The sequence below is a fragment of the Indicator indicator genome, chromosome Z (genome assembly GCF_027791375.1).
Source record: "Indicator indicator isolate 239-I01 chromosome Z, UM_Iind_1.1, whole genome shotgun sequence".
Classification (NCBI taxonomy): Eukaryota; Metazoa; Chordata; class Aves; order Piciformes; family Indicatoridae; genus Indicator; species Indicator indicator.
In genome coordinates, this window is record NC_072053.1 from 37555367 (window position 1) to 37583229 (window position 27863).

General features: G+C 43.2%; 1 protein-coding gene across 1 annotated transcript in view; it reads left to right on the top strand.

Moving 5' to 3' along the window:
* DMRT1 (doublesex and mab-3 related transcription factor 1) overlaps positions 1–22716 on the top strand; it is a 54404-nt gene extending 31688 nt beyond the window's left edge. The window contains exon 5 of the mRNA XM_054397852.1: positions 22577–22716. Coding sequence (XP_054253827.1) covers positions 22577–22716 — 140 coding nt within the window. The remainder of the gene's footprint in view (positions 1–22576) is intronic.
* Positions 22717–27863: the final 5147 nt, after the last annotated feature.

Genomic DNA, 27863 nt, shown 5'->3' on the forward strand with positions numbered 1-27863 from the left:
TCAGGACTCAAGTCTTGGAAAGTGAGGTGTGTATAAAGTCATAGCTGTGGCTGGTGTAAACCAGCACAGAGCCTTTGAATTCAGCAACTTCGGAATGACTTATGCTGCACTTCTACAGCAGCTGTTTTCTGAAAGTCTTCCAACTAACTGTGATGTACCAGATAGGTAGAAGAACAACACGTGGTGAAAGAACAGTACATGATGAAACTTAAGACTTTACCTCTTTCTCCAGTAGTTCTAAACAGCTTGGTGAAATCAGTGATCCTTGTTTGATTTTTCTTCTCTTTTCTTCAGTTTTATTTTCTTCCCTCTTCTGTGACCGCCACTGAGCAGTGACGTCCTCTGTTCTGCCCATTGGCTGGAGGAGCAGTTGGCTTTATGCTCAGCTGCTGTTGACACTCTTTCTTGCATCCATCACTACTAACTCACTAAGAAGTCTTACCAGTCTAATGTTCTTACAAATAGAAGACCTTATACCCTTGGTTCCCAAACGCACTTCAGTAATTTTTCATCACTCTAGAAAAAAGTTGTGTGTAATATGCCACTGATTTTTAAACTGCATAAATACTGTATTTTCAATAATCCCTGACTACTTCTCCAGACAGTATTCCATACACAGATATTGTTCCCTAAGTTACACCATCAATCAGAAAACGACAAGCAGTGAGATGTAATTTACTGAGATCAAACAGCATTTTCCAGACTATGAAGAAGTGTTTTTCCATAGCAGGGAGCTAGTGGAGGGAAAAGGCACCAGTATTTTTGTGGGAAACATGAGCATGTGAGCAGGACATGTGGGCTTCATAGAAGCTTCACAAAAGTGTCTTTTTTGCTATGCATATTCTTGGAGAAGATAACTGCTTCTGCTTTTTTCACAGTCCTCAGAGAGTTTGAGGTTTTTTTGCTTCTTTAGTGTCATGTCTGTGAGTGCTGAGTCAGGCAGCAGGCAGTGAGTGGTGGATCCTCCTTGTTAAAGAGGGTTGTCCATTCCCCCAAAGTATTAACTGCTGCAAATACTGTCTCATGCAAGACGTGTTAGTTTGCATTTCTCCAGTGATTGTTGGGCTGAACTTTCTCTACAAAGCCTTGCTGCTTTCTGTGAGGCCTGCTGACATATTTCTGCAGTTAGTGGTTGCTACACTAACAACAACTCCATGTTTTAAGTAAATCATTTAACTCCTTCCTTTTCTGCAGCTGAAGTTGTAAACATGGCTCAGAGAATGTCTTTCTAAGAATATATATATGTTCATAGATTTTAAGTCCAGAAGGGAGCTTAAGGATCATCTAATCTTACCTGCTGTATAATGCAGATGGTAACATTTCACCCAGTAACTCGTGCAGCAAGTTTCATAACTGAATTTTTTAGGGCGTATGTGAAGACTTACTTATTGTTAATCCAAAAAATGTTACAAGAAGGCAACAGTGTGTACAGAAGAGGAAGAGGTCAGAAAAAACCCTCGTTTTACAGCTAAATTTTCAGAACATCAGAAACACATATCTTTAACAAAAGTGGTTGTTAAATTCCCAAGCACAAATCTGAGAAGGTCATGCAACACATTCAGTCTGTTACCCACATTTCATTTGTAACTTAGCTTTATCGAGATTTTACCAGTTCATGTTTTATCTCAGTACTTCAGTCAGCCTGTTTCATTAATTTGGTTGTGCTAAATTAACTACCTGCTTAGACGAGCTACATTGAAAAGGAGGAGAAATGAGCTAGCAGACCACTGATTTACATTTTCTTTGTTTTTATGAATGATGCAAAGTTTTCAGGGGGCTTTTGGTATTTGTACATGAGGTCATCTCATGTTACAGTGTGTTGCGTATAGTAATGGGCTGACATTTTCTGAATGGCAAAACACCATCAGTCAACCTTCTTGCAATTTGAAGTGCTTCTAAGTAAAGTGGTTTTGCTTTCAACCAAGCACAGCTGCTACCCTTACAGCTGAAACTGGAAAAAATGGGGAGAAAAAGAAAATAAAAACCAGTGAAATATGGCAAAAAGTTGTTTTCAGAGGGCTCTTTTAGATTACCAGTTTTATAGAGTAGTCTCTAGGTAGGAGAGACATTTTGAGCTCCATACTTTTAAAAAAATTTTCCTCTCATTTTTTCTGAAAGAGCAGTGAGAGGAACAGATGTATGAGGGGTTATTATCAACCCCTGTGCATGCAGAGCATGCTTTAAAGCATGGCTTTTGTTGTTTGGTTTTTTTTTTTTCATCCAAATGAAGCTTTTTTCAGGGTTAAGATCACTGCCCAGAATTACACAGCATATCCACTGATTCCAAGTTAGTTCTTCTGCCTTTTAGGTTTGTGAAATACCTGCACAAGACTTTGGTTTCAGAGAGCAAGAAAGAATGAGCTTAGATCAGGACTGGATGCCTTGATCCACTTGTTTCCACTGAGAGAAAGTTGAGCATTTCCTTATCTCTATGGGAGTATTTTCCAGGTTTGGGAGAGATGCAGAAAAATTAAACTTTCAAATAGAACGATGCAAAGGAGAAACACCCCTGTATTTGCAGACACCTTTGACTTTGATGTGCTTACCTTGTCTTAAAAACAGTGTGAAATAAAAACTCTCCTTTGTCATTATTACGTGAAATGTTAAGATAATTATTCTGCATGTGGGTGTCTCTGCCTGTGGTGAAAGGGATGGCTTGCATTTAAAACGTTGCTTTAGCTGCTGAATGGAGTTTTTATTTTCCTGTCATGTCAGGACAGTTGAAAACACAAGTAATGAAGCATTAGAGCAGTGCCATATTTGCAGCTTGAACATAAAGCAGGAGTCTGAAACTCCTCCCAAACACAAATAAGAGATGCTCATATAAAATGTTCTTTTTTTGATACAGAAAAGCTGAACAGTTTTGTGTAAATGCAATTTTGTGAAGGAGAACGTTTGTGACAACAGAACTTTTGTCAGCAGAACAGCTTTCAGCATTTTCAAAACACTTCTTCACAGTCCTTTTTAGAAGTTAAATAGCTGGTATCCCCAGTTGTACAGTTGTGGAAGTCAAGATAGCACAAACTTTTACCAAGCATGTATTTCAAGACAGCTTTATCTCCCTCTGCTCAGATGCTTTAGTAAAAATAATGCTGAGCCATTGGAGAAGCCCACCCAAACTGCAGCCACTCTGTACAGAGCCTCTTCCAGTGGTTTCACAGTCAAGGGGATGTTAAAAAGAGTCACCCTGCTTAAGACAAAAAGTTCCATTCTGGCAAAAGTATCACTGGAATGCAAGGAATGCTGCATGAACCAGAAATGTGTACCAGAGGTCAGATATTTCTTTCAGACCAGGTTACTCTGTGCCCAAGTTATGTCCCCTTTTTTTGAGGTTTCCTCCTTACAGTATTTTTGCATGAACCTGTGGCCTTGAAATGCTATGCAAGATAAGAGTAACACTCCAGAGCCACAGGTGCCAGATGGATGTAGGATCAGAGAGGTCAAGGAATGCTGGTATGCAAAAGGGTCCTTGAGACCATGTCCTTGAACCCAAACTGATTTCTGCAAGCAATCAAGTTACACAGACAACACTGCAAAAAAGGCAGGCTGGTTTGGTATGGCTAAGAAATTATTCAGAAAAAAAAAATTACCCATCCCACAAAATCCTTGGCATTTATCTGCTTTTTATTTGCAGACAGATGAGAAGTATGTGCTTGACAGATCTATGCTAATAAAGCACTTAGGAAGTGGGGCAAAGTAGTGAAAACCAGCCCAAATTCTCCTCCCATCAGTGGGCAAGAATCTGTGTAAGCTGAAGAGTGGCTGTTTGGGATCCAAGTGTTGTCAAGTAGTACCAAGAGAGATAACCATTTATTTTCTATGCACCTCTGCAGTACAGCAGCGGAAACACATCTTGAATTTTGAGGGGTTTCATCAGCAGAATATGTAGGGAGGGTAACATTTTGCTCCTAGGACTGATACAGTTCGGAAGTATTTAGCTTCTGTGTTTTGTGTGCATGTCTGTACATCTTTTGCTTAAAAAGTGACCTCTATTCAAGAGTATGCAGTCCTTAGTGATGAAAGAGCAAGCAGTGTTTGCTGAAAACTCAAAACTACTTTCTGCTAACTATCCATCTTACATCCAACTTTCAGAAGTAATTTTTGAAATAAGGCAAAAGAAAGCAAAGGTAGTAATTTAAAACTGCACATTCTGAACAGTCAATTCAGGTGTGTCACCTGCAACAACTATTCTTGGGTTTTGTGCCTTGTCATTGCTGCTGCTTACGGTCCCCAGTAGCTGTGCTGCGTGCAGCTTCCCTTTGGGACTTAGTACAAGGATGGCAAGCAGGCTTTGGTTTACATGCTGGTTGTGCATATGCTCTGCAGCATTTTAAAGACCTCTTTGGGCAGATGCCCTTTTAACAGATTGTTTTTGTTTTCAATAAGAAGTTGAATCTTGGGCTTAGCTGAATGGACAGTTGTTGGACCTGTCTTTTTTTTAATCGTTTAAACAAAATGACTGATCCTGATTTGTGACATTCATACTTAATGATTTTACAAGCTGCAACAGCAGCTATCAAAATACATTTGAGAATTTGAGGCATATTCAGTATGAGCTCTAGTAACTAATTTTTCTGTGTAGTAAAGCCCTCTTGTAAATTATTGGTAAGTGTTCTAATGATTACCAGTATTAAAATTATTTTAATAATTTGAAGTCAATTCCTGAAAAGAAATTGATGTAAGCATTTGCTTACATCCCATTCTTTCTTAGTTTGTACCTGATTGAAAGGTTCATTTTTGTAGTTTCTTCTCTAAATAACCTTTATGTTATGCTCACTCAAAAACACCAACAAATAAAATAATAACATGCAAAGCAACTTTTCATTGAACAGTTGCAGAATTACAGATTTGATTCAAGTGATTTTCCAGTTCACAAATTTTGCTGATTCATGCCAGGATGGCTGATGAGCCCTTGCCATTTGCTTTTGGGGAAGCTGCTGGTCCTGCTGCAGGAGCAGCTGAACAAGATGTGCTGTTGATGGTTTTCCACCAAATCTTTTTTTCTGTGGAAAGGCAGATATTTCTGGACAGAGGCCTCGGAGGAATGCTAAGCTGTCATGAAAACTGTGTATGAATTCTTTCAGTTTTTGATGCCCTAGCAAAAGAGAGTGGGACAGCCTGAACCTTCAGGAGATGCCAGTGGAACTCCATCCACCCACAGCACTAAAAACGCATCCACCCACAAGGGAGTGAGCCCAGATGTTTGCTAAACTGTCAAGAGTTTTGAGGGTTTTTTTTTTTTTAATCACAAGATGTGTTTATCCATGGTGTAATACTGTATGTGGATGAAAGGGTTTTTGAAGATATTTTGAAATTCAAACCTTCCTTTTTGGTAAGCATTGCAGGCATAGGGTTGGTAAAACAGGGGTTTAAGGAAGGTCCTGTTCTAATGAAAGGCAAATCAGTAATACATGGTGGACAGCAACAGGTGCAAATTCAAAGCAATGAATTCAAACCTACTGCCAAAATCTCTACTTCCTAGATTTTTCTCCTATGTGAAGAAGTTCTCTGTGTCATATCAATTCCAGTCTGAAAATGACTGGCTTAGTGTGTGCCCTTCACTTTTGCTGGCACTTGTGGGTGCAGCAGAGAGCAGTGCCACCTTGGCAGCACGCTGCATAGCACACGTGGTGGCATTGGGTCCGGTGATGGACGTCAGCACCTCTCTGCAAGCCCTGGCTGGGATGCTGTCACACAGTGTACGTGATGGCTCTGTTTGCTTTCCTTGGACAGCTTCCCTCTTTTCCTTTATGTTTCTCCTCAGTCCCTCTTGCAATTAGGAGCATTTTAGAGCCATGTGTCAGAGACCAATGTTTTATACCCACTGTACCCCTGAACATATTTTCTGCCTGTCTGACCTGCTCTTTGTGTGGAATGTAGGATGTTAATACAGCTGATCAGGCTGTGTGGAATTTTTCCTACACTGTAAAGGATGTTGGATACTTCACTGAAAAAATCCACACCACCAGTTGAGCTGCTTCTTTTCACACCCGTTGTGGCTTTGGCGCTCTGACTTTATTACCTTTGGATACAGGACTTTGCCCACTGCAAGCAGAAATTATTTTTGAGATCATTAATAGTAAAACAAACTTTATCATAAATTGCTAAAACAAATGAAGACATCTCCTCAGCACAGTAGTGGTAACAGTGTGCTTACCCAGGCATGGTTTGTAATTGTGATGCACAGTGATGCTGCTTGCCTCTTCGCTTTGCTTTAACGTGCAGTTGTGTTGTCATAACTTGACTGGGTAAGAGAAGAGGGAACCCACTCCATGTTCCTCTGCAGTGTTTTCCGTGGATGAGGGTCTGCTGAAGTATCTCATAGCAGGTGCCAGTTTGCAGCTCAGGTGAGAATCTCCAGCTGAAAAAATCCTTCCGCAGGATCTTCTGCTTATAAAACATTCTTCCACAGATTGTGGACATCTGGGGGTCGGAGGGCGTCAGTGGGGAAGGCATTTACTACTAATCTCTATGGAAAAGGGAAAAGTCAGAATTGTTAAGGCTTTGTGGTGTAAAAAGGCTTCTCCTCTAGCACGGAGACAATGAGCCAAATTGTGACTTTTTGCAAGAGGCTGTTGCAGTCTGTGGTCCTGCTCCCACACGAGAATGATCTCAGCAAAAACAAGGAGGGTTAATATCTCTTGCCAGTGCCATGCATGCATGCCATGATTAGTTTCCTTTCTCTGTGCATTACACTCTGTTGCAAGGATAAACTTCTGACAGAAGAGAACAGAAGTAGCATTCCAAGAAGCAGTGGACGAAGGAGCTGGGTTATGGTCAAGTGCTGTGTGTAACTGCACAAGATAGAAGGGAACTATGGAGTGTGAGCAGACAGCACATCATTCATTCTGCTTGTTTTATAAATATGCATATTTATATTGCATGTGTAAATAATACCAGGGTATGTTGCCTGAGCATGATGTATGTCGCTCTCCAGGGCAGGGTAGGGAACAGAGACCAAGGCTGCTTAATGGGCTTTCTTAATTTAGCAACCATTAGCATGCCTACCCATCAAATAATTTTAATCCTATGCTTCAGTGTAACCAGTGTGTTTATTTCCAGTGCTCCTCACAGGCATAGCCTAGGCCAAGTACAAGTTGAATAACCTTCAGGAAAGCTGTGCTGTCCTTCTGTCGGCCGCTGTCTTTGAAAATTGCCTGCAGAGTTAGTGAGCAGGAACAGTTAAGATTTACAAACAATGATGAAGCTTGTCATGCATCTTTCACCATTCATCATCTGGGTGCCGTGGCTGGGCGGTGAAGTGTTCTTCATAAAAACCAGCTCAGTGTGAAATACACCTCGCAGCAATGTTTACTGCTCTGAAACTCGTCAGCAGCCCTTTATAGTAAATCCAGATTGCGATGTGACATTACAGTATATCATTGCAGAGCGCGCTGGGGTTTACACTAGGAATGAGTGCAGTTCACACCAGATGAGATGTCGAAATTGAGTTATGTAGGAATTTGGCTGTTATATGGGGATAGCTTTTGTTTTCTGAGGACTGAAAGTTAGCTTTATATATATAATATATATAATCTACACATACCTGTACTTGTGTGTGGGTGCCTATATCTATATAAAGATATATATATACATAGATATATAGATACACACATGCTGTGCACACATTCTGTATACAGACACTGCATGTGTTCAAAGACAGATTCTGTGATGGGACCTTGTCTTATTTCTGTGTTATTTCTTTTAAAATATTTCAGTATTTTGTTGAAGTGCTGCATCTTAGCATTAACTTTTGAGTGAAGTAGTGTTTTATTTTCAAAAAGTACTGTTGAAAATACAGTTCTTTGAACATCATAGTTTTGTGGTCCAAGGCTACAAATACAGAGTGGGAATTTTCCTGTGAGGTGTGTTATGTACAGCTGGTGTGCTGCCTTTGGGAGAATGGGGGTGCGTGTGGTTGCAGCCTGCAGACCGCCCAGCTCTGGCAAGACAGAGTGCTGTGGGAGCTGCTCAGCTGTAGAGATAATGCAGCTAGTAGGTAATCACCAAAATGGAACAAAGGCCCACTGCTGAGTTTTGGGTTGGGTGGTTTTTTGCTCTCTTTTTGTGTAGGACTGTTTCCCAGAGCCTGGGAGATGAAACTTTGGGCAAGTAATCTGGGGAAAAGTTACCTAGAAATCTTCAAAAACTGCAAGTTACTCACACACCTGGCTGTGTGCTGGGATGGCAGATATTTTCCCTAATTGTTTTAGTCCCTCCAACTGCAGAGTGGGACAAAGTAATTGAAAATAAGATAAGACAATAGATGCCTTTTCCAATTATGTAAGTAGGAGGTCAATGCAAAATACAACCAAGACATTCTGTGTATGAGTAGACTGAGGCCAAGTCTTCAAAGATCCACTTCTTGTCTTGGGGATTTGGTAGTAGTCTGAGAAATATCCTTGGAGTTAAACAGGAACAGCAGCATGAAGTGGAAAGCACACAGGGTGGTTGACCTACAGACAAGAACAGTTACTTGCTTTAGTGAAAGTTAGGTGTGGCAGTAAACTGATTAAAAGGAAAGGTTGGAGATAGACCAGCGAAGTTTTAAAGTGCTTCCTGTAATGTTGTTTCAGTGGTGTACTGCAAAACCAGAAATTAGGTGACGTTTCACTGTATTTAGTGCTGTGACTGCTTTGTCTTCAGTGTTTGAAACAGAGCTGGCATGTTCTGGACTATTCACTGAAGTCCTTTGGTTTTATTACTGCCTAGCTTTTCAACCAGAGGCAGAGATGGGATGTTTGTACTGTTATATTTAATTTTAGATTTCTGAGACTTACGTTTGGGTATTAAATAATAGTTCCAAAGTAGAAAAAGGAGTGGGACTGTGGTTGCCAGTGGGACTGGCAGAGGGGAGATAGAACTATACTTCATTTGTCCTCCTCTGCTGTTTTCAGCTCCTGTCGTTGTTTTTGCTTTGAGTGCTAATCCTGCAGTGAAATCATACTTCCTAGCTCAGAACAGTTTCCACAAATATGCTTATTATTGTTGAATTTATTATTTTATTTGATGTGCTATGTTTTTGTAAAAAAAAAAAAAACATTATAAAGTTTACTTTTCAGTCCGTTACAGATGGTATGAAGGTAAAGCTTCAGATTCAATGATCACTTAAATACAGAGGCTTCCAGGCAATCCAGTAGCGTTCTAGGCTTGTCCATATTTATCATTAGCATGATGATATGGTATTAATCTCACTAGCTTCTTTATCAGAGGTGATAAAGGATCCAATGGGGTTTCCTGAGGATGATATGAGGGTGAGGGGGTAGAATTATTAAGCATTATTTAGAAAACTGTTTTTCAGTTTCTCGTTTTATTTCAATAGGGTAAAGTTTGGACATCTTTTATGTTATTCTTGTGGCTTGAATTAGTGAGGTGGAGAGTAAAGCTGTCACTTCTTACATAGTGGTTTCAGGCACCAGAATGTTGCATATAAAAATCAAAGGAATGTATTTCTTCACAACCTTGACTGCTTTATGTACCTGTTAAGTTTCTAGTAACTTCACTAAGCTGCAGTCTTTAGATATATATAATAAGTGGTGCCTTGACACAGGGACACTGCAGTAACCTTAAGTAGCTTGAGGTCTGTATGAATACATACTCAGAACACTGTCAGAGCTTGTAATTTAATTTCCCACTTGCGGTGTCTGTTGTATGTAGAGTGAATGAGAATTCTAGGAGTTAGGGTAGGAATTGGGGAAAATGCTCCACAAAGATGCCACGTTAACAGCATTTAGTGCAGTGCTAGCATACAGTATTGCTGTCCAGGCATCTCCAAATTTGACTTAAACGTGCCAGTGCTGTCCAGGACTAAGGAAAAAAGAAAACAAAACCAACCAAACAAGCAAAGACACAAACAAACAAAAAAAAAAAACCAACAGAAAGTATCTTCTATGTCAAGTGGCTTAATTTTATGTTGTTCTCTCAGCCATGTGCAAAGATCTTGTGGTGGGTGCAGCATTTTATTACAGTGACCGTGTAAAGAATCAAAGCAAATATAACATAACAGAACACTGTAAAAACAAGGCCACAAGGAAATTACTCAGAGTAGGGGGAAAAAAAACACACCACAAGTAAGCTAACAGTATGTTGGCTGATTATAATGACTGTCTTATAGCATCCAGGAGTTGTCAATCATACCTTAATGTTTACAGAAGTGAAAAGTCAATGTGTAGTTGTTTAATTTGACATGACTCTCGGGTTGAGGAAGTGTAATCGCTGGAGGGGACAGTTAAGTAGCTGTGGTCCGTGTCAGCCTGTCTCGCTCCGACTACTGCACTAAATGCTTTCCTGATGAGCGATAGATTTGGTTAAATACCAGGATAATTGCTGGCTACAGCATCCAGCACTCTTTTAATGCCTTGTACTACATCTGTATTAGCTCTTGCCTGAGGCTGTTTGAGGTTTCTGCAGAAAAGGCAGCATGTACCTTCAATTACATTGTTCTCCTTCAGCTTTCCAAGGGCAATTGTTGCAGAGTTAAAGAGGCTGTAATGAATTATATTTCGTTTCTTCCAAACTTGTTGAAGTGGCTGAGACAAGTAAGAACTATAGCTGCTTTCTGCTTGTAAGTGACATTTTGTTAGTCTGCCGAACTGAGAGCACACAAAGAAGTGAATAGATGAGCATTTTTGTACTTGAAAAATGGAAAAACACCAGACTTGTCTTGTGTCACAGGTGTAAAGCAAATAAATTTGTTTTGCAAGCTATAAAAGTATTTGCTTCCCCTCACTGCTGCCACACACGTAAATTAGATCATACACAAGTGCATATTCGTAATCACTGTGCATAGCCAAAATAGGCAAGGGTCTCTGCTCTCCTCTCTGTAGTTAGGAGGATATCAGCATTTTCATTAACATTCCAGTGCTGTTAGTATTTGAAGAAGGCTTGAAGTGGCATGGTGGCTTCTGCCAGGGTGGTTGCCTGCTGGTTCCCGTGAGCGGTTGAATCACCTTGTGTGCTGGCCTAGCTCTTACTTGCAGACCTTGTTCCCACTGTGTCACAGCACATGCACGTTGGCCCAGCCATGAGGAAGACACCAACAGCTCCCTAACACTTCTCCACAGTGCAGTCCACCTCTCCTACAAAAGGGTCTGCCCCACTTGGCACCTGCAGGTTGGACAAGGCATGGGAAAGGTTGAAAGTGTCTGGGTGCAGGTGGGCATATAACAGCTTGCTTTGAAAATGTTTGAAAAGGATTGAAGGGAAGCATTTGGTTTTGAAATATGCTTCTCTTAAAAGTCTGAAAAGATTTAGAGATTGGGTTTGAAGTATCCTCAGAAATGAGGACTGGATTTTAATACGTGTTCCAGAAGGAGTGGGAGCAGAATTAACCTCCTAGGACTCCCTGTGGATCACTCTGAAATAAACCAAGCAATTGTGATTTTGTTTCTTTTCTAGCACTGGCATTCACAGCTTCGCATTTATTTCCTGCTTTTTTGTAATTTTACATTGCCAGTTTTAAAGCTCTATGCCTAATGTTTATCTCAGTTAAATCAGTTGAGTTTCACAAGTAGGTTTGCAAGAGGTCTGAATTACACCCCATATGCTGTGGGTAGCATATTTATTTACCCCAAACATAGCATTAATCATGTCTTAGACCACTGAAAGTGAAAGAATGTTTTCAGTACAGTTTGTCAGTAGTTTTGTTTCCTTTCTGGGCATGAAAGAAAAAGAAAAATCAATGAATTCTCTCCCATGTTCATTTATAAATCATTTTCCCTTCGAAGTTCTGTCTCAGATCAGTTGCAGACACTGCAAGGGTTGTTTTGTTTTCCAGTCCTGAAACAGCTGTTTACACTAGATTTTTTTGGGCAATTTTTTTTGTATTGGTTTTTGGCTATATAAAACACACTTTGATGAATTTAGGATCTGAGCTAGCTGTGTGCCTTTAAATACAGTTTTGAATCTCCTAAATACACTAAATCAAGAATTTGCTTGTCTCAGTTTCTGCTGTTCTCTCTGTTGCATGAATATGAACTTCTAGTTCACAAAGCTTTCTCTACCGGCCATGTCAAACGTATCTTGCCCTAAATTTTCCCTGAGTCACAAGTATTTCTGGGGACTTCAGTTGTGTGGATTGAGTTTCTGATTTTCCAAGGCATAAATACTGCACCCGAGTTTATGAAAATGGGGTGTACATCGGAGTGAAACAATTCTGGCTTGTTGAGAAGCATCAGGTGTATTCCTGTTATGTGGATACTTCTGCAGGAACTAACCCAAATGAAGCTCTAACTGCCTAAACTACAGTTAAATAGGAGTGAGGAGAGAAGAATGTTGGTTGGCCCCTAGTTTGAAAGTAATTACCCACCCTGAGACATGGGCCTGACCTCTGTGCTTCTGGCTCTTAACTGTCCAGCTTGGATCACTTCATCTGCTTTTCTTGGTGCATTCAGCTGCTCTGCCTGTCAGCTACATGTGTGAAGGGAAACTGGCCGCCCCATCCTCCAAGAGAAGGAAAAAGCCTGAACAGCACCAGGTACCCAGTTATTCTGCATGCTGCAGGCTCCTTGGAGAGGAGCTGCCCTCTTCATCTCTCACCATCCTCTGTCTGCAGTGGATTGCAGCAGGGCTGTATGATGCAGCAGAAGACAAGCTCCACTTTTTACTTCCCTTCTCTGCTCCCTGCCTTATCCTTACAGTGTTAAATTATTTTTGTGTTGAACAGAGTTGTATGCATCACAGTTGAAATTATCTGAGGCAAAGCATTAGAGTGGTCTTCTTGAAGGCAAGCAGTCATCAACACATGCACCAATGTCTGGATTAGCCCACTAGACACAAGGAGCCTGTCTTAATTTTTTTTTTTCCACAACAGCTGACAATAAAAAAACCTGCGTTTCTGTTTATTTATTTTGGAACCTTTCGGCCACTTAAGCATAATTTTAGGATCACCTAACTGACTTTGGACTGTAGTAAGGAAGGGCAAGGGAAGCACACATTGAAAACGGGCCAAATACACTCAAGCCCATTCTAGTAACCTTAGTAAGGAAAGATGGCGCAAGACTGCTGAAATGACATAGTACCCTTGAAGGAAAATAAAATAACCAAAGGTTAAAACCTTTGTTGACCCACAACTGTGTAGACTGTTAACTGTGTCTCAGGGGAATTTGGCCTTTCTAGAAAGGCTGCTGCCTTCAGAATCCTGAAAAAGGTGCTGGAAGTTGGTGGGTTGACTGTCCCACCAGATCTGCATCAGCATGGTTGTAGAAAGTCTCCTGGGCCTAAAGAGATGCAGGTGACAGCACCAGCAGCATTGTTTGGCACAGCCCATGCCCTCCAGCTGATGGCACATGGTCAGCTGCATGCTGGCCCTTCATCTCAGAGCAGGACCACTCTCTGTGCTGCATGGGTGTTTTGCACTCTGCATTTAATACTGCTATTGTATATGTGGAAATAAATACAAATATAATGCAGCAGGTCTGTCTTAAGCCTAGTGTTGTGTGAAACTTCATTTAACTTGTCTGCCTCAGAAATGTTTTGTGTTCAGTTTTCTGTCTCTATTTTCTCAAGTATCGTGACTTACTGCTGTGAGGTTCTTAAACTTCAGGGGGCATAAATCTCACTTTAAAATATCAATGTTTCTACTCTGTAAATACCCATCTTGCACTGCATACTTCATCAGTACTTAGAGAGTCATAGAACTGTTTTGGTTGGAAAATACCTTTAAGATCATCAAGTCCAGCCATTCTCTAACTCTGCCAGTTCTGGTGCTAAACCATGTTCCTCAGCACCACATCTCCCTGCCTGTTATTTTAATGTAAATCTGCTTGACTTGTTTCCAAATTAAAGTTAATGTTAAAAATGGTAGTAGTATGGTAATACTATCACTTTAAAGCCTTTTGGGCTTTAAAAATTGCAGATTCATTTAAACCGTAAGCTGTAATTGATGAGACCACTTCTTTCTCCCCTCTTGTTCACTGTTGAGTCATTAGTGAGTACAGTCTTGTTCATGGTGAAGTCAATGAAAAAATCCTGCTGCTCTTACTAGTGTGGTATGAGTTGCAGTGCCTGGTTTTCTCCCTTGCCAGCAGAGAAGCTTACATTATAAGAGAATAAATATCCCCCTGCAAATGAAAAATCTATTATATCTACCATAACAGATCAATTTCATTAGGCTTAGCATTTTCTCCCAGTTTAGCAACCTTGTGATTTCCAAACGCTTGCCAGTCATGTGCAAAAGAAAATACAAATCTGTTAGGCTGCACAGTGTGGCACTTCTGCACTGAGACAGTATTTTGTAAAATTAAAATTGTCGTTAAACCTGACAGAGCTAAGGCCATCATTATTAGCTATTTGGTTACTCTCTTAGTACTTCTGACAGTGGTCATGGATTTCATCCTTGTTTTATAGGTTGAAAGCGACATTGGCAACAATAAAAATGTAGAGGGGTGACCAGAGCTAACATTTACATTAATATTTACATTTAGTGATGTTGACAAAATGTGATATCCTCCTTTTTTTCTGGATGCATGAGTGAAGAGTAACAGCCTGTCTGACTCAAGAACAGAGAGACCAGATTAGTGTTCTGTTTGGATTTCTGTGCTGAACACCTAAAAGGTTACACGTGATTATTAAAGCTCTTAGGATCCTATTTCCTTCCTTAATTATGCTGCACAAGGAAGAAACCTCGTGTCTGTTTTTTGTTTGTGCACATACTCTGCTGCTTGATAGCATTACCTTGAGCCCTGAGTGCACTCTTACCTTTAAAATTTGTATTTGTTTTCAAAATGTGTTTTCTTGCCACAGCTACTGCAGATGGCAAGGGTTGAACTGAATGATCTTTGAGGTCTCATCCAACCAGATACATTCTGTGATTCTGTGAATTCTGTGAATTTCAGACAATGATGCTTCCAGACTGAGCTAGCCTGGTTATTGTCGGTGTAGGGGGAATTTCAGCTCACACTGACACGTAGAGGTAGTTACTCACAAGGAACTTCTTGTTTAGATAGGTTTTAAATGCATATACCAAGCAAAACATAGGCAACTGTTCTAGTGATGGCCAGAAGCAGATGACGAATCAGGAGTCTCTAGCTGTCTCTAGTGTTGCACTAGGACATAGAGGTAGCACATGAGGTGTTTCCTTGGAACTGGGAGCAGCTCCAACATCTGTCCAACTGCAAAAACCGGGTCTGGCAGTGTAATATGCCCAGAACAGGCATTTAGGCCCATGCTCCAGCCACTGGCAAGATAATTACGTATTTCCCACGAGAAATTACTGATACGTGTGTGTTTAAATCTTGTTCTTAGAACAGGTTTTAAGTGCTGTAAATCCAGACAAATGGATTTGAAGTCAATTTTTTTCTCAGAGCTGCCTCTGTGTTTTGCCAGTCTTCCAAGTACAACACACTAAGAAAATCTTGGGGTTTGATGGAGAGTCAGCCTTTGGTGTTGTGCGTGAAGTAGAGAAGTAGTATTCAACCTCCAGGTATAAAGAGATGAAAGATCTCAGCTTTGTCACAGGTTTATTACATGACAGAGCGAATCACTTCATTCCTCTGAAATTCCTTGCTGCTCAGCTAATAGTTGATCTCCACATATTCCCCTCTCTCACAGCCACTTTATACACCTTTCCTGGAAATCAGTGCCTCCTATTTCCATGGGTGTTCTCTGATTTTGACTCTTTAAATGATTTGTTGTTTGGTTGTTGTTTTTTTCAAAAGCAGTGTCTCTTTGTTGGCCTCTAGTTTAGAGCACAGCCATACAAACCTTTGAGTTTGTCCTGCCATGGTGAACTACAAATGTCTGAAGGAAGCAGGGATCTCCAAAAGGAGGTCTGCTGGTAGTCACATCCTGAAGGAGACACATGTGCACCTATCCAGTACCAGCAGTACAAAACCAAAGGGGATGCTTATTCAGCAGAAAAATCGGTTCTCCAGCACAACTCCCCATGTTGCTGTGCAGATGTGTTTACAGAACAACACAGAGTTTAGACAAGTGGCTGGAGAATGGTAGGGAAGGAAGAGAGAGGTGCCTCTGGTATTTTATCATGGTGTTTTTTCTTTGCAGTGTTACTACCAAGTTAAAAATACCTCAAATCTGTGACTGCAGCTCTGCTCTTCTGTGATGCTGAGGTTTTCATGCTTCTTGTGTAATTGTACAGAATGTTCACGCTTAGAGATGACATCAAAAAGTCTCTACAGAAGTACATATTTTACATTGTTACCCAGCAGTTGCAAATGTCTGCTTTATGTTGAGATGTCCTGTTTCTGCAGAACATTTTGGTTCATGTCTTCCAGAAATGAAAATACCTTTGTGAAACCATTAAAATCATGTTTAGCTGTCAAGAGTTTCTGGTAGTGGGATATAATCTGAGGAGCTTTCTGTGAAGTTGTACTGATTTATAAATTGCTGAGACCTGTCTCAGGCAAAGTGGGTGTTTGTGATGAATGCTTGCCCAGGAGGTAAGTAACAATTTGCTTCTGCCAACCCAAAAGCAAGCTTTTACTAGCTGAATTCCACGTTACCGTTCAGTCATTCAAAGTAAGGGCACTTACAACACCTAAAGTTTTCCTGAGATGATGCACTCTCTCTGCCTTTCCTAGCCTGAAGCAGTGACATAGTGATATCAAGTTAGCCACAGAATGTAACACTGGTGGTAGAGTTCTGGTCCATCAGTCTAGATCCATCAGTCCTGTTCTGCTCCAGAATGCATCTGCAACCATGTAGGGTGATTGGTCCAGTTTCAAGGTAGGTTTTGGAGTTTCAGAAAAAACACTTGTTTCCTGGATGTTATCCCTCTTGTGGAAAGTCTTGTTTGATGGTTTCGCATATTATTGTAAGAGAATTTAAAGCCAGAACTGAGACTGTGAACAGGAAGGTATTTTCTTCAGCTTCTGGTTTCTTATTACATTAGTTACAGCCCTTCCTTCTTAGTTGCTAAAAGTACAAGCATGAACTGAATGAAATAATTTGTGGTAAAGCATGCTGAATAAAGATCTCCATTCAGATCTTTATCTTCTATCACGAGTTCCTTATGCCAAGAATTAATGCTATTTGAAATTGCACAATGAGTGTGCCCTACTGTGGGCACCCAAGATAATCCTAATTGCTTTAAATGTGAGAAGAATGGGTGTTTGGGAAGGGGGAAAGAGCTGTACTGTGAAATAGTATATCTGTGTTAAGAGACACAGGTGGGACAGAAGCTTCAGAACCATGGGCTTGCTTTTATTTTTGCATTGAAAAGCAGCTCTGCTTGTGACTCTTGAAATTTACTGTCAGTGGGAAAATACCCACCAATACACCCTTGTGTTTATAATACGCAAAGCAGGAAGGGAGCACCACTCCCATTTTCTCGTAAGTTGGTGTGCATCACAGTCAGCACAGAACAGTCTGCCACATATTGATCAAAGCAGAAATTGCAGACATTTCAGTGGGTGTACGCAATATATGGAGTTCAGTTTTAAGGCAGATTTGTAGCTGAGTTTTCATTAGCCCTTTGTAACTACTTGATACCAGCATGATAGATGTTAGAATGATGTCTCATGTTATTCTCTGCTCTGCGTAAGACTGCTTCTTAAGAAGCCTGCAGTCATGCTATGTTGTGTATGACCAGCTGTAGCAAACAGAAGCAGACTTTCTAATTCTTCCCCATGGAAGCCATCACTTGTTCATGACTGTGAGGACGCCTGGGGAATAGGAGAAGGACAGTCCATATGGAACATTCTTGGCACATTTATGCAAGTATTGGCAAGAATTCTCAGTCAGGAGGAACCATTCTTCTCAGTGTTCATCCTGAGCAAGAGAGATGTGAGGAAGGAGACATCACCTTTTTTAGGTTAGTTTACATAGAACAGAAGCAAAAGAGCTAAAAGATACGGAGGGTTCACCAAGTATGAATGTCTTTCAGAAACACAAGTTACTGCAACTTTACAAACCATGAATCTTGGCGTTCAAAGGAAATCTTGAGAACATTGCTGATTAAAGTTCGTATCTTAGTTATCTTAAGGTTTTGCATCTTCTCTGTGGCCTTTCAGCAGGAACCCATCAAGCCATAGGCTCCTGACTGCTGGTGTCTTAGATCTGCACAGAGCAGAATACCAAAGTATGAAACCGATCAGCTAGCATGGCTGGTTCGTGAAGAACAGCCTGCCACTAGCACTGATTACTTCACCCTGGTTGGTAGTCTTCCATCTTTTCAAGTAGCGCACTCATGCAGGAATGAACTGATGAGAAATTTGGTGGGGATAGGTTTCCTTTCTTGACATCTTGTTAATTGACTCTGTGCTTAAAGAACCAAACATTTGGGAACATAGGACTAAGCACTTCAAAGATGAGAGGCAGCAGAATGGAGATTGCTTAGCACTACTTCTGTTTGCATTGAGATTTCATTTTGCCCATCTTTCGATGATCTACAGCAAACTCAGAACAGACCCTGACATTCTTCTTGTCCTTCTACTGCTTTCTCCACAGTAGGAAGATTGTGGTTTTCTCTCACTCTCTTTTTTAGTGATGCTCTGATGTCCTCGAGCTGCCAATGGCACTCCAGTTCTGCTCCCCTTCATCCAGCACATGTGGCTGTGCTTGCACTAGGAAGAAGTCCATAAGCCATAGTAACCTGTGGGGACTGGTGTAGTTATTTTTCTTTTCCCTGAAAAAAAAAAAAGGTGAAGGAGTTCTGAAAAATGGATTATACCTCTTAACTTTAAACCTTTAAAAATAGCTTCTTATTGAGAGCGTAATAGCTTTTTAAATATAAACTCGAGAAAATACTTACTTTTCAAGCATGAATATCCTTCTGCATTCTCACATCACTGAATGTGTATTATTCTTTTCAGTCCATTGAACTCCAGGGATCACTTGTGTTAAACGTCGGTGTGGTTTCCAGTGTCAGAAGATGTAAGGTTTTGTGTTTATGGTTAGAATCTTTTCTCATTTCTTTTTCTGTGTGATACTATCTGAAAAATTTTCAGGTTCATATGGCTCAGAAGTATTCAGGTGCTTTCCGAAGGGTGAAAGGTAATTAGATCAAGTAATGGTCTTTAAAAACTGTCACAGACCCAATTCTGGTACTGTTATTTACACAGATAAGGGCTGTGTAACAACAGTGGGAGGATCAGCCACAAGCTTTGAACAGATGAAACTCATAGACTTAAATCATAAAGAACATGGATTTTGTTTCTTTGAACTTGGAACTTTTACATTTCATTGCTGTGTGATTAAAACACTGGAACAGAATTGCTCATTTCCTTTTTGCTGCCTTTTTATAGCTACAAGTCCCAATCCAAGTATCTTGCTCTTATTATCAGCACCTACTCACTGTTCTTGCTTGACTTTGTTGACTCCCATTGACTGCAGTGAAAGTCAGCATGCAGGTTTTGACGCACGAGTAGCACTCTCACCTGCAAGACGTATCTTGGTAGTGACAGGTTGTTTCTGAAATCTTAGTGGCTGTCACTGACATCCCCCTATGCACATGCAGAGATCAGCATTTATTGCCTGAATTGTGTAACCATCAGGCCTGTGCTCAATGTGGAAGTTAATGGAAAACCAACCCCTATTACTTAGGTCAGTGTTTCAGACTCCCATCATCCAGCTGATAACTGGAAATACTTTCTTGTAATGGCACTTCCCATTTTAAGTTTGATCAGGATGCATTTTGTCCCATGAGAAATGTTGGAATACTGGTGGAGCTTCACTGGTCCAGAAGCCTTAGGAACCATCACTTGAGGTGCTAGGAAACAAGTGGATGTCTGTCTACCAAAAAAGTTGCTCTCTCTGTCGTCCGCCAGGTTTATATTAAACTGACGTAGAGTTGCTGTAAAAACAGATCATAAAAACGAAATGGCAGTTTTGCTGTGGTGGAGTATTAACACCTGCACTGTAGCATGTTGGGTGGGTCTTGTGTTGGATTCTTTCAGTTCAGGAACAAAACTCAGTAAGTTTGTCACAGAGATTTGTAGATCTCAGTATTTTTAAATGGGCCTTACCATCAATCCAGAAATACTAACGAATCCTTTAAAATAAATAAGTCTCTTGCCCACTTAGCTACTCGGGAGTAAAGAAAAAATTACCCTCATTCAACCTGAGTCACTTCCTTCATACTTCTGCACTGAAGCCTGGAGAATCTGTACAGCATGTCTTGAATCTTAACACATTGGGCTTTGCTATATCTGAGTAAAGCAGAGTTTCAGAGTCAAAGAGCTGAACCAGTCAGCTTTATTGCAAGGAAACTACTGTTTGTTTACTATGTAATGCAAGGTACCTCACAAGGGAAAGAGATGACTCCTGATATGGGTAGATCCAAACCAAGCATGTGCATTTGGTGGGCAAAAGCTAATGCCCTGAAGGACTGCCAAGGAGCTAGTCTCTGTCCCATGTCAGGAGAAGTGCCCTGTGTTTTGTAGTTGTCAATGCATAAACCAATCCAACAAGTTGTGGAAATAATGTATGCTGTGTGCTTCAAATCATGGGACTGTGGTGCAGACTGGGCCACCCAATGAGTGTGTATGTTTGTGCTGTGAGCCTGTCTCCCTAGGTGAACCATTTTCCCTGCTCATTGACTCATTTTCCCTGACCTTCATCTTTCCATCTGGTTCAAGTCCAAGAACCTCTTAGGCAGTCATAAAATCTCAAGCATAGACTTAGCAGAGTAAGCAAAGTGGAAAGGCAAGTTGCATCCTCATCCAGCCACTGTAGAGATGTGACTTTTAAGACTCCCCACTTAAACGCATTAAAGGGGAAGTGGGAGACACAGCATCAGGGCTTGCCTACAGAAGAGGGCTTTGCTCCTGCACCCTGCAAAGAGCATTTGTGATCCTGATGTGCTTCTGGGTTTCAGGATTGGTGGGCTAGAGAACATAAAAATCCACATAGTTGTTCCCAAGTGCAGATTACCTAAGTGCTGTTTATGCCTGCTCTGTGTACAGATCAGTGCTCTCCTCCCATGGTTATTCAGGCCTGGAGATACTGGAGACTTGTTTAGCCATTTTGTGTGTTTGACCACATGGGAGAAGAATACATGACACTCCAGATCCAGATTCCACTTTCTGTGTCATTTAGCTATTAGCACCATTCACAGAATGTCTAAAAACTGTTGGAAATTGCCTTGACTACTTTGTCACTCCCATATATCTCAACATTGCATTCTTCATCTTACAGCTAGAAGAAAATGTGGTATGGGGTTAATACCCCATTCATTAGGTTAAAAGAGAAGTTTTATGTTAGATCTAAAAGACAAGCTGAGTCTGCTTTGGCAGGGTGACTGTAAAGCTTTACTTGCCCCTTCCATACCTCAAAGGGGAGACTTGGCATTAAAGCAAGGTTCTGCAGTGTCAAAAAATGGGCAGAACTCCCTGAAACTAACAGATATTGCAATTTTATCTAGTCATAGAGAAACACTGAAAATGAGACACAAGAATACATGAAACCTCAACTCTGAGTACCTTTTTACAATCTCTTGTTATCATCATCTTCAAAATAAGAACAAATTGGGAAGCTGAGCTGCAAACTGAAGTTACTGCAGAAATACAACAATACTACAGAAATGGGATGTTGGTGCTTTTAAAGAGATTGTTTCTCATTTTCCCAGGGATGGGGTAAACCCGGATAGCTGCTGTTCACTGTCTGTGAATCCCACTGGATCTGCCTGTCTGTGAAAGTCAAGCCTGACTTTTTATTTTTGTCATTGAACTTCCGACGTGCTAGAAGTCTCTAGAGTCTGCTTCAGCATGGAGGAGCTTCTCAGTGCAGTTTGGGAATGGAGTTTAAACCTCAGCTCCTTGTTCTTGCGAGGCTGCACTAGACCAATCACAACTTCTGAAAAACAGGCAGTGGTTGTAAACAGTGTTCTCTTTTAAAAGATCACAGTCTGGTAATATTCTTCACTTAACAGTAAAATCCAGGATGTATTAAGTATTGATGAATAAGGTGTCAGGGGCCCTTGGATTTAGTTCCCTCGAACTGCCTCAACTACCAATGCATTTTGCTAATTACATCATAGATTTTCCTATTGATGAACAGAATCTGAATTAACATGGAAAGCACTAATGTTACCCTTTCTCTATTACTGTTGTACAAGAAGCCATGGCAGATGCTGGCAGTTAGTTACACAAACATTAGTATTAACGATTGGCCATTTGGAATTGGTGACAAACTGCTGGCCGCTGGAATCCTGAGCCTGAAACCAATCAGGAAGTTAATGAGGAGAGAAATTACCACTGCAGCTTCTCCTTAATTATATTCAGGGTAGGCAGGAAGGGAGTGTTGGGGGTGGATCTCAACTCATCTAAGGTTAGGAAGGTCAGAGACCCTTTTACTTGGTTTTTGTATCTACTGCAAATTACAATGTTGCAACCATTGCTAGCACTATATTAATTTTAAATTCTTTAATATTTGGCCTTAGCCTCAGGTTCCTGAGCCAAGGCCTTGGGGTGTAAGCAGGTTTCTGCAGGGTGATGTGGTTGTGGTATCTGTTACTCCCACTGGGTTCACCTTGGCCCGAGGAGGAGGGTGGGCATCCCAGCATGCTGAGGGGGAACATAACCTTTCGCTTCTTCTCAGGGAGGGGAGACCCGTGTGGGTCCCGTCTAGTCCAGGGGTGTCTTAGACGCTGTTTTTTTTCCTCTCTTCCCCACACTCGCAGTGTTTTCGCCGCCCAGCAGCCAAGACTCTGGCCTAAGGTGCCTGTCCGGCAGCGAGAACACGAAGCGGGACCTGGAGTGCGAGCCCCACCCGGAGCCCGGCGCCTTCGCGGTTAGGCCTGGCCTGGAGGACAACGAGTAGGTGCGGCTCAGCCTGGGGGGGCCTCACCTGGGGCAGGGCGATGCAGCATCGTTCATGGTTTGCTTGTTCTACTTGGGGGTTACGTGTGGTGGGCGCGGGGCGGGGGGACGTGTTTGATTTCTTCTTTCCAGGTGTAGGGCTGGATGCCGGCTGCTCCCGGCTGCCGCGCGGGCCCTAGCCCGCCCTGATGCCGCCGGGAAGCTGAAGCCGCGCCTCTGCTGGTGGCCTGGGAGCCGCTGTTGGAGCGAATGCTGAGGCGGAGTGTCGCCGAAATGTGGGCATGAGCTCGGGGCAGCGGGAGCTGAAATAACCGAGTGTCGTGTGCCTGCCCGCCTCACGCAGCAGGGGTAGGGGTGGGGGTGCGTGTCTGGTATCCTATCTCTGGGAAACACCATTCCATTACGTATTTTTAATGGTTCCTTGTAGACTAATGCTGCTGCTCGGCTCCAGGCGCTTTCTTCTGTGTTGCCAAATTAACATATTTTGCATATTACAGTTGAGTGCCTTGACTTAGATTGCAATCTAAACCGCAAGTAAATAAGTCTCTAAAAAGTTACTGCGAATTTCACAGTTTGTTATTTTGTTAAAGATGGTTTACGGTGCTCTTTTCTTGCGTTACAGAAGCCAGCCTGAAATGAAACTAGTCTAGAAAAATTCACTGTTCACTGTAGTTGCAGCTGTACCTGAAATAAAAATTTTATTGATGACTGAATTTTCTTGTGTGTATATTTGGTGAGCTGTATTAAAACAGAAAAAAAAGAGAAAAAAAAAAGAAATTACTTGTATTTTCTTCGCTCTGTGCTTTGAAAACATCTATTTGATTTCACCCCCATCTGTTGTAATCAATAACCTGACCATCTTGTTTTTTATTAAATGCACTTACTCTTAATTTCATCCACCAGTGGTTTTAGAGAGAATAATGTGGAGTTACCTATATAGGTTTGACATTATAAATCACTTCTTGAGGCTGAATCGTATAGCGGTATCGATTGATCCTGATATATCACAGAAATTTACTGTCACTTCTGTTTTCAATTAAAGATACAATCAGTCAGATAATGACTTAATTGGATTTTACAGAAGATTGAGTTTTATTGCCCAGTGCTTTACGAGTTTAGTTAAGGAAGATCATTTTATCACACTTGTCAGCCTGCAGCCGGCTCGGTGCCCTTCTCTCTCTGCTGCTGCTGCTGCCGTTGTACCGCCAGCTCAGCTCCCCGGAGGGCACGAGAGAATGGTACCGGGACGGAGGCGGGGTACGCTCCTTCACCCCTTCCCTGTCAGTCCTCGAGCGTTATTGGAATCCAGTTTCTTAATTAACGGGGGAGGTCTCACGGCTCCCTGCCCCTCTCTCGCCCCTTTCCCCAGTTGCAGAGGATAGCGAAGGGTGAACAGCCGCGGCGGGGACGGGCTCGCCCGGTTTGAGGGCATCACCCCCTGCACCAGGCTGTCCGGCAGCCTCCCCGAGTGATGCTCCTGTCCCAGAATCGGTGCAGGGCACGGGAGACACGTCTGCCGCCGGGCTCTGTGCACCCTCCAGGAGCTCTGGAGCAGAGGGACCGACTTTACAAGCCTCTGCTACTGGGGCCTGAGCCCGCTTATACCCGCCGGGCCGCGGGGTCGCAGCCCTTGGGACAAACGAGGCGAGTCTTACCCTGATGCCGGTCCTGTGAGGTGGGAGCGGAGTGGGACAAAAACTGCGCATCCCACTGCGGCTTTACCTAGCTAGACCAGTGGCGGGGGGCATGGTTTGTGGCCGCGATGAGACGAGTAAGTTGTGGAGAAGGATAAGTTGTGGAAAGGACAAGCAGCATCCTTCAGAAGACAGGGAAGTAAAACTCTACCTATAGAGTAAACTTGAGGGGGAAAGAGGGAAGGATGGCCTTCGTGCGCCGCCCCTCCAGGAGCCGGGGGATGTGGAGTGCTCCTTCCCGCAAAGCCTGGCGTTCCCTCCTTCGGGAAGGCAGCAGTTCCAGCCGGCGGCGCCGGGCCGAGGCGGACCGGGGCTGGGTAGGTTGCCCCGGGGTGAGGGAGACACGACGATGGACGAACACACGGCCGCGTCATGGGGCAGGAGCATGGCGGTCCCACGTTACCCTTGCGTGTCCACCTTTTCTCTTCTGGGGCTACTCCAAGCAGGGCTCGCGAGGTGTGCAAATAGAACAGGGAGACCGAAAGTGTTTCCGCAGGCCTTTTGTGTTTAGTTCGGTTTTGTTGATTGTTTTTTGTTTGGGGTCTGTTTTTTTTGTTGTTTGTGAGGGGAGGGGTTGTTCTTTCTTTTTTCCCTTTGTTTTGAGTTTGTTTTTTGTTTGTTTGTGGATATTTCATTTGGCCGATTGTTTTGGGGTTTGGTTAGTTGGTTTGGTTTTTTTCTCCTTTTTGTTTTTTAATGTTTCTTTTCCACTGCACTGTGGGTCTTTCTCTTCCCAAGTATCTCTGGCTGGTTGGTAACCGGTGACCTTTATTAATGGCATTCCTCTCAAAAAGCATGTTCCGCGTCGCTCACTGGGCAGCTCTGACTAAATCCCCGAAGTCTGCTGTGAAGTTTCAGGCCCCTCCAGCGCGACACCTTGCCCCCTTGCCCGGCACGCCTGGCATGGGTTCCTCTCCGTCTTTATTATGTGAGAACACGGACATTCAGACCTACCCGGAGTAACGCTGCGAGTGCCGAACAGTGGATAATTCACTCCTCGATCTTTTCCCTGTAATGCGGGCGTTCCCTAAAAGCGCTTTTGTTGAGCTGTGACGGAAATTAATCCTGCCACTAGTACCCGCGCAACGGTAACCCAGATTCCTGCGAACGCCCCTTCCCTAAATGCTTATTTTAGAGCAGTGCAAGCAGTGGTAAAAACAACCCCTCGCCCGCCCCTACCCTTCTCGCCCACGGTACCGGGGAGCGGCGAGGAATGCCCCGGCGCGGCGGATTCGGGGGCCCGGTCGCCGCTGCTCCCCGTCGGCGCGGGATCGGGTCCCGGCGCGTGGGCGGCACCGCCGTCTCCCGCCAAACGACTCCGCATCGAAAAGTTGTAAAACACCAGGCGATTCGAGACGATTTTGACTTTCCAGCCTGCGCCCTGCCTTTGTCCAGCCCATCAGTGTTTCTGACTCGGGAAGATGGGGTCTTTAGTGGAGCTGGGCCCTTTCCTTTGAATGTTACTTGGAGCGTATGTTTTGCACATTTATTCTCTTTCAGTCTATTCTTCTGGGCGCTAACTGCTAACACGTTATAGTCATCTTGAAATTTTTTCTGTATTTTCCAATTAAAAGCTTAAAAGCCCTGGAAACGGAGTTCATGTGGTGCAGTTTACTACAGCCCCTTCTTCAGAAAAGCTTTCTGCTAGGATCCCATTACGTGCTTGAATAAACCTTTTTTCGAGCAGAAATGGGAGTCGAGTCAGGTGTTGAGTTACAATAGACTTTCAAGCCGGGGACGTTTTGCTAACATAAATACCAACCTGGCCCTGTGGGGAGATGTTGTCAAATACTGGAACACGGAAAACATTCCCATCAAATATGAGAAAAGGATTACTCACTATATCAAACGAGCATTTCAGCCTAAACTCCCGGTGTGCAGCCAAGCGAGAGAGGGGCCCCCGGTCCCGAGCCAGCCCGCCGCCGCGCCGGGGCAGCCCGGCCTGCGAGCCGGCAGCGCTCGCCCACTTGGCAGCTGCGGTGCGGAAGCAAACCGCGGGCCTCCCATCGGCTCGCGAGGGAGTCTTGCACCCCTGCTCTCCCCTCTCCTGCACCGGCAGTTGCATCCCACTTCTTCGTTTTGGGGAAACGGATTCCCAAGACGACTGCACATCGTCTTTTACGCGCCCCTTGCAATTTTGGGACAGTTGAATGTTTCTCTGGCCCGCGGAGGAGGCACCATTGGTTTGTTCCCCCACATACAGTGACACGGACCCAGAAGTCTGGGTGAGATGCCCGTGGGGGAAGCTGGTTGGCAGCGCGGGGGACTGCGGGGATGCCCGGGCACATGTAAAGGGAGATCGCGCCGGCGCTGAGAGAAAACGGACTGCGCCCCGCACCTGACATGATTCACCTCCCCGCCCCGTCGCGGTTAACTCATCGGGGTTTAATTCTCCCTCACACCCCGAACATGGCCTTGGGAAAAGAGATGCCCCTGAGTCGCTCTTCCACTAGAAGTAGAAAAATAGTTAGGAAAAGAATCAAGTATCGAAATACCACGCAAATACTTCATAGTTTGTGCCGTGCATTTTATTCTCTCTGGCGAAATACTTGCTGAGATTAAAATCTGTTTTTCTAATTACGTACCCTTGTTAAATGGTTTATTCATTGTAGCGTTTACAGTGAAGATGCCTGGGAAGAGCAGGGGAGATCTTGGGGCAGCGAAATGGGCAGCAGCCCCTACCTACCCACGGACTCTGTGCTGCTAAGTACCACTACACAGGCAGATAAACACTGCGTGGTGGTGAATTTATTTTCCCCCAGCCGATATTCCTACACTTTCTTTCACAAATATATTACATTTATATTTTAACTTATCGCTGCTATATTGGAAATATTACTATTTCGGCGAGAAACCTCCCTACGGACGGAGATAAATTGTCACTCTGCCTCATCGGACTCATTAACAAATAGGTTGCAAGCAATCTGGCTTGTCCTGAATTAGCCCTGCCATTCTCACTGTTGTCATTTAGGTAGCTGCGTTGGCAAGGGATGCAGAGGGCTGCGGATGGCATTGAGGCGTGTAGCTGGCCCGCAGATTCCCGGCGCCCGGAACAGCGGGGATAGGGGCAGTTACTGTTCCAGGACATCTACTTGCGGCTTCAAAACTTTGATAGAACTTTGGACTTAAAAAACCCACGGCACTGGTATACACACCGCGTTACGACAGCAGCCCACACACATTATCGCCGCTCGCAGTGTCCCGTTGGGTGTTCAAGGGGCTCATGCCCAGGATCCAAACGCCCTTTATGAACTTTGAGATCCTGGCCCCACGAGGCCGGGCCACAGCCCGGGAAAACCTCCCAGCCCCAGCTCGCTCCTAACCCCGGGCTCTTTTCGCGGGGTGATCTGTGCGTGGTGCGCGAGCATCAGCCCCGGTTCTGGCTCTCTGGGGGACGTACCCCTTCGTCACGGCACAGGCAGCGCCACCGCTGCCACCGACTGCAGGGCAGAGA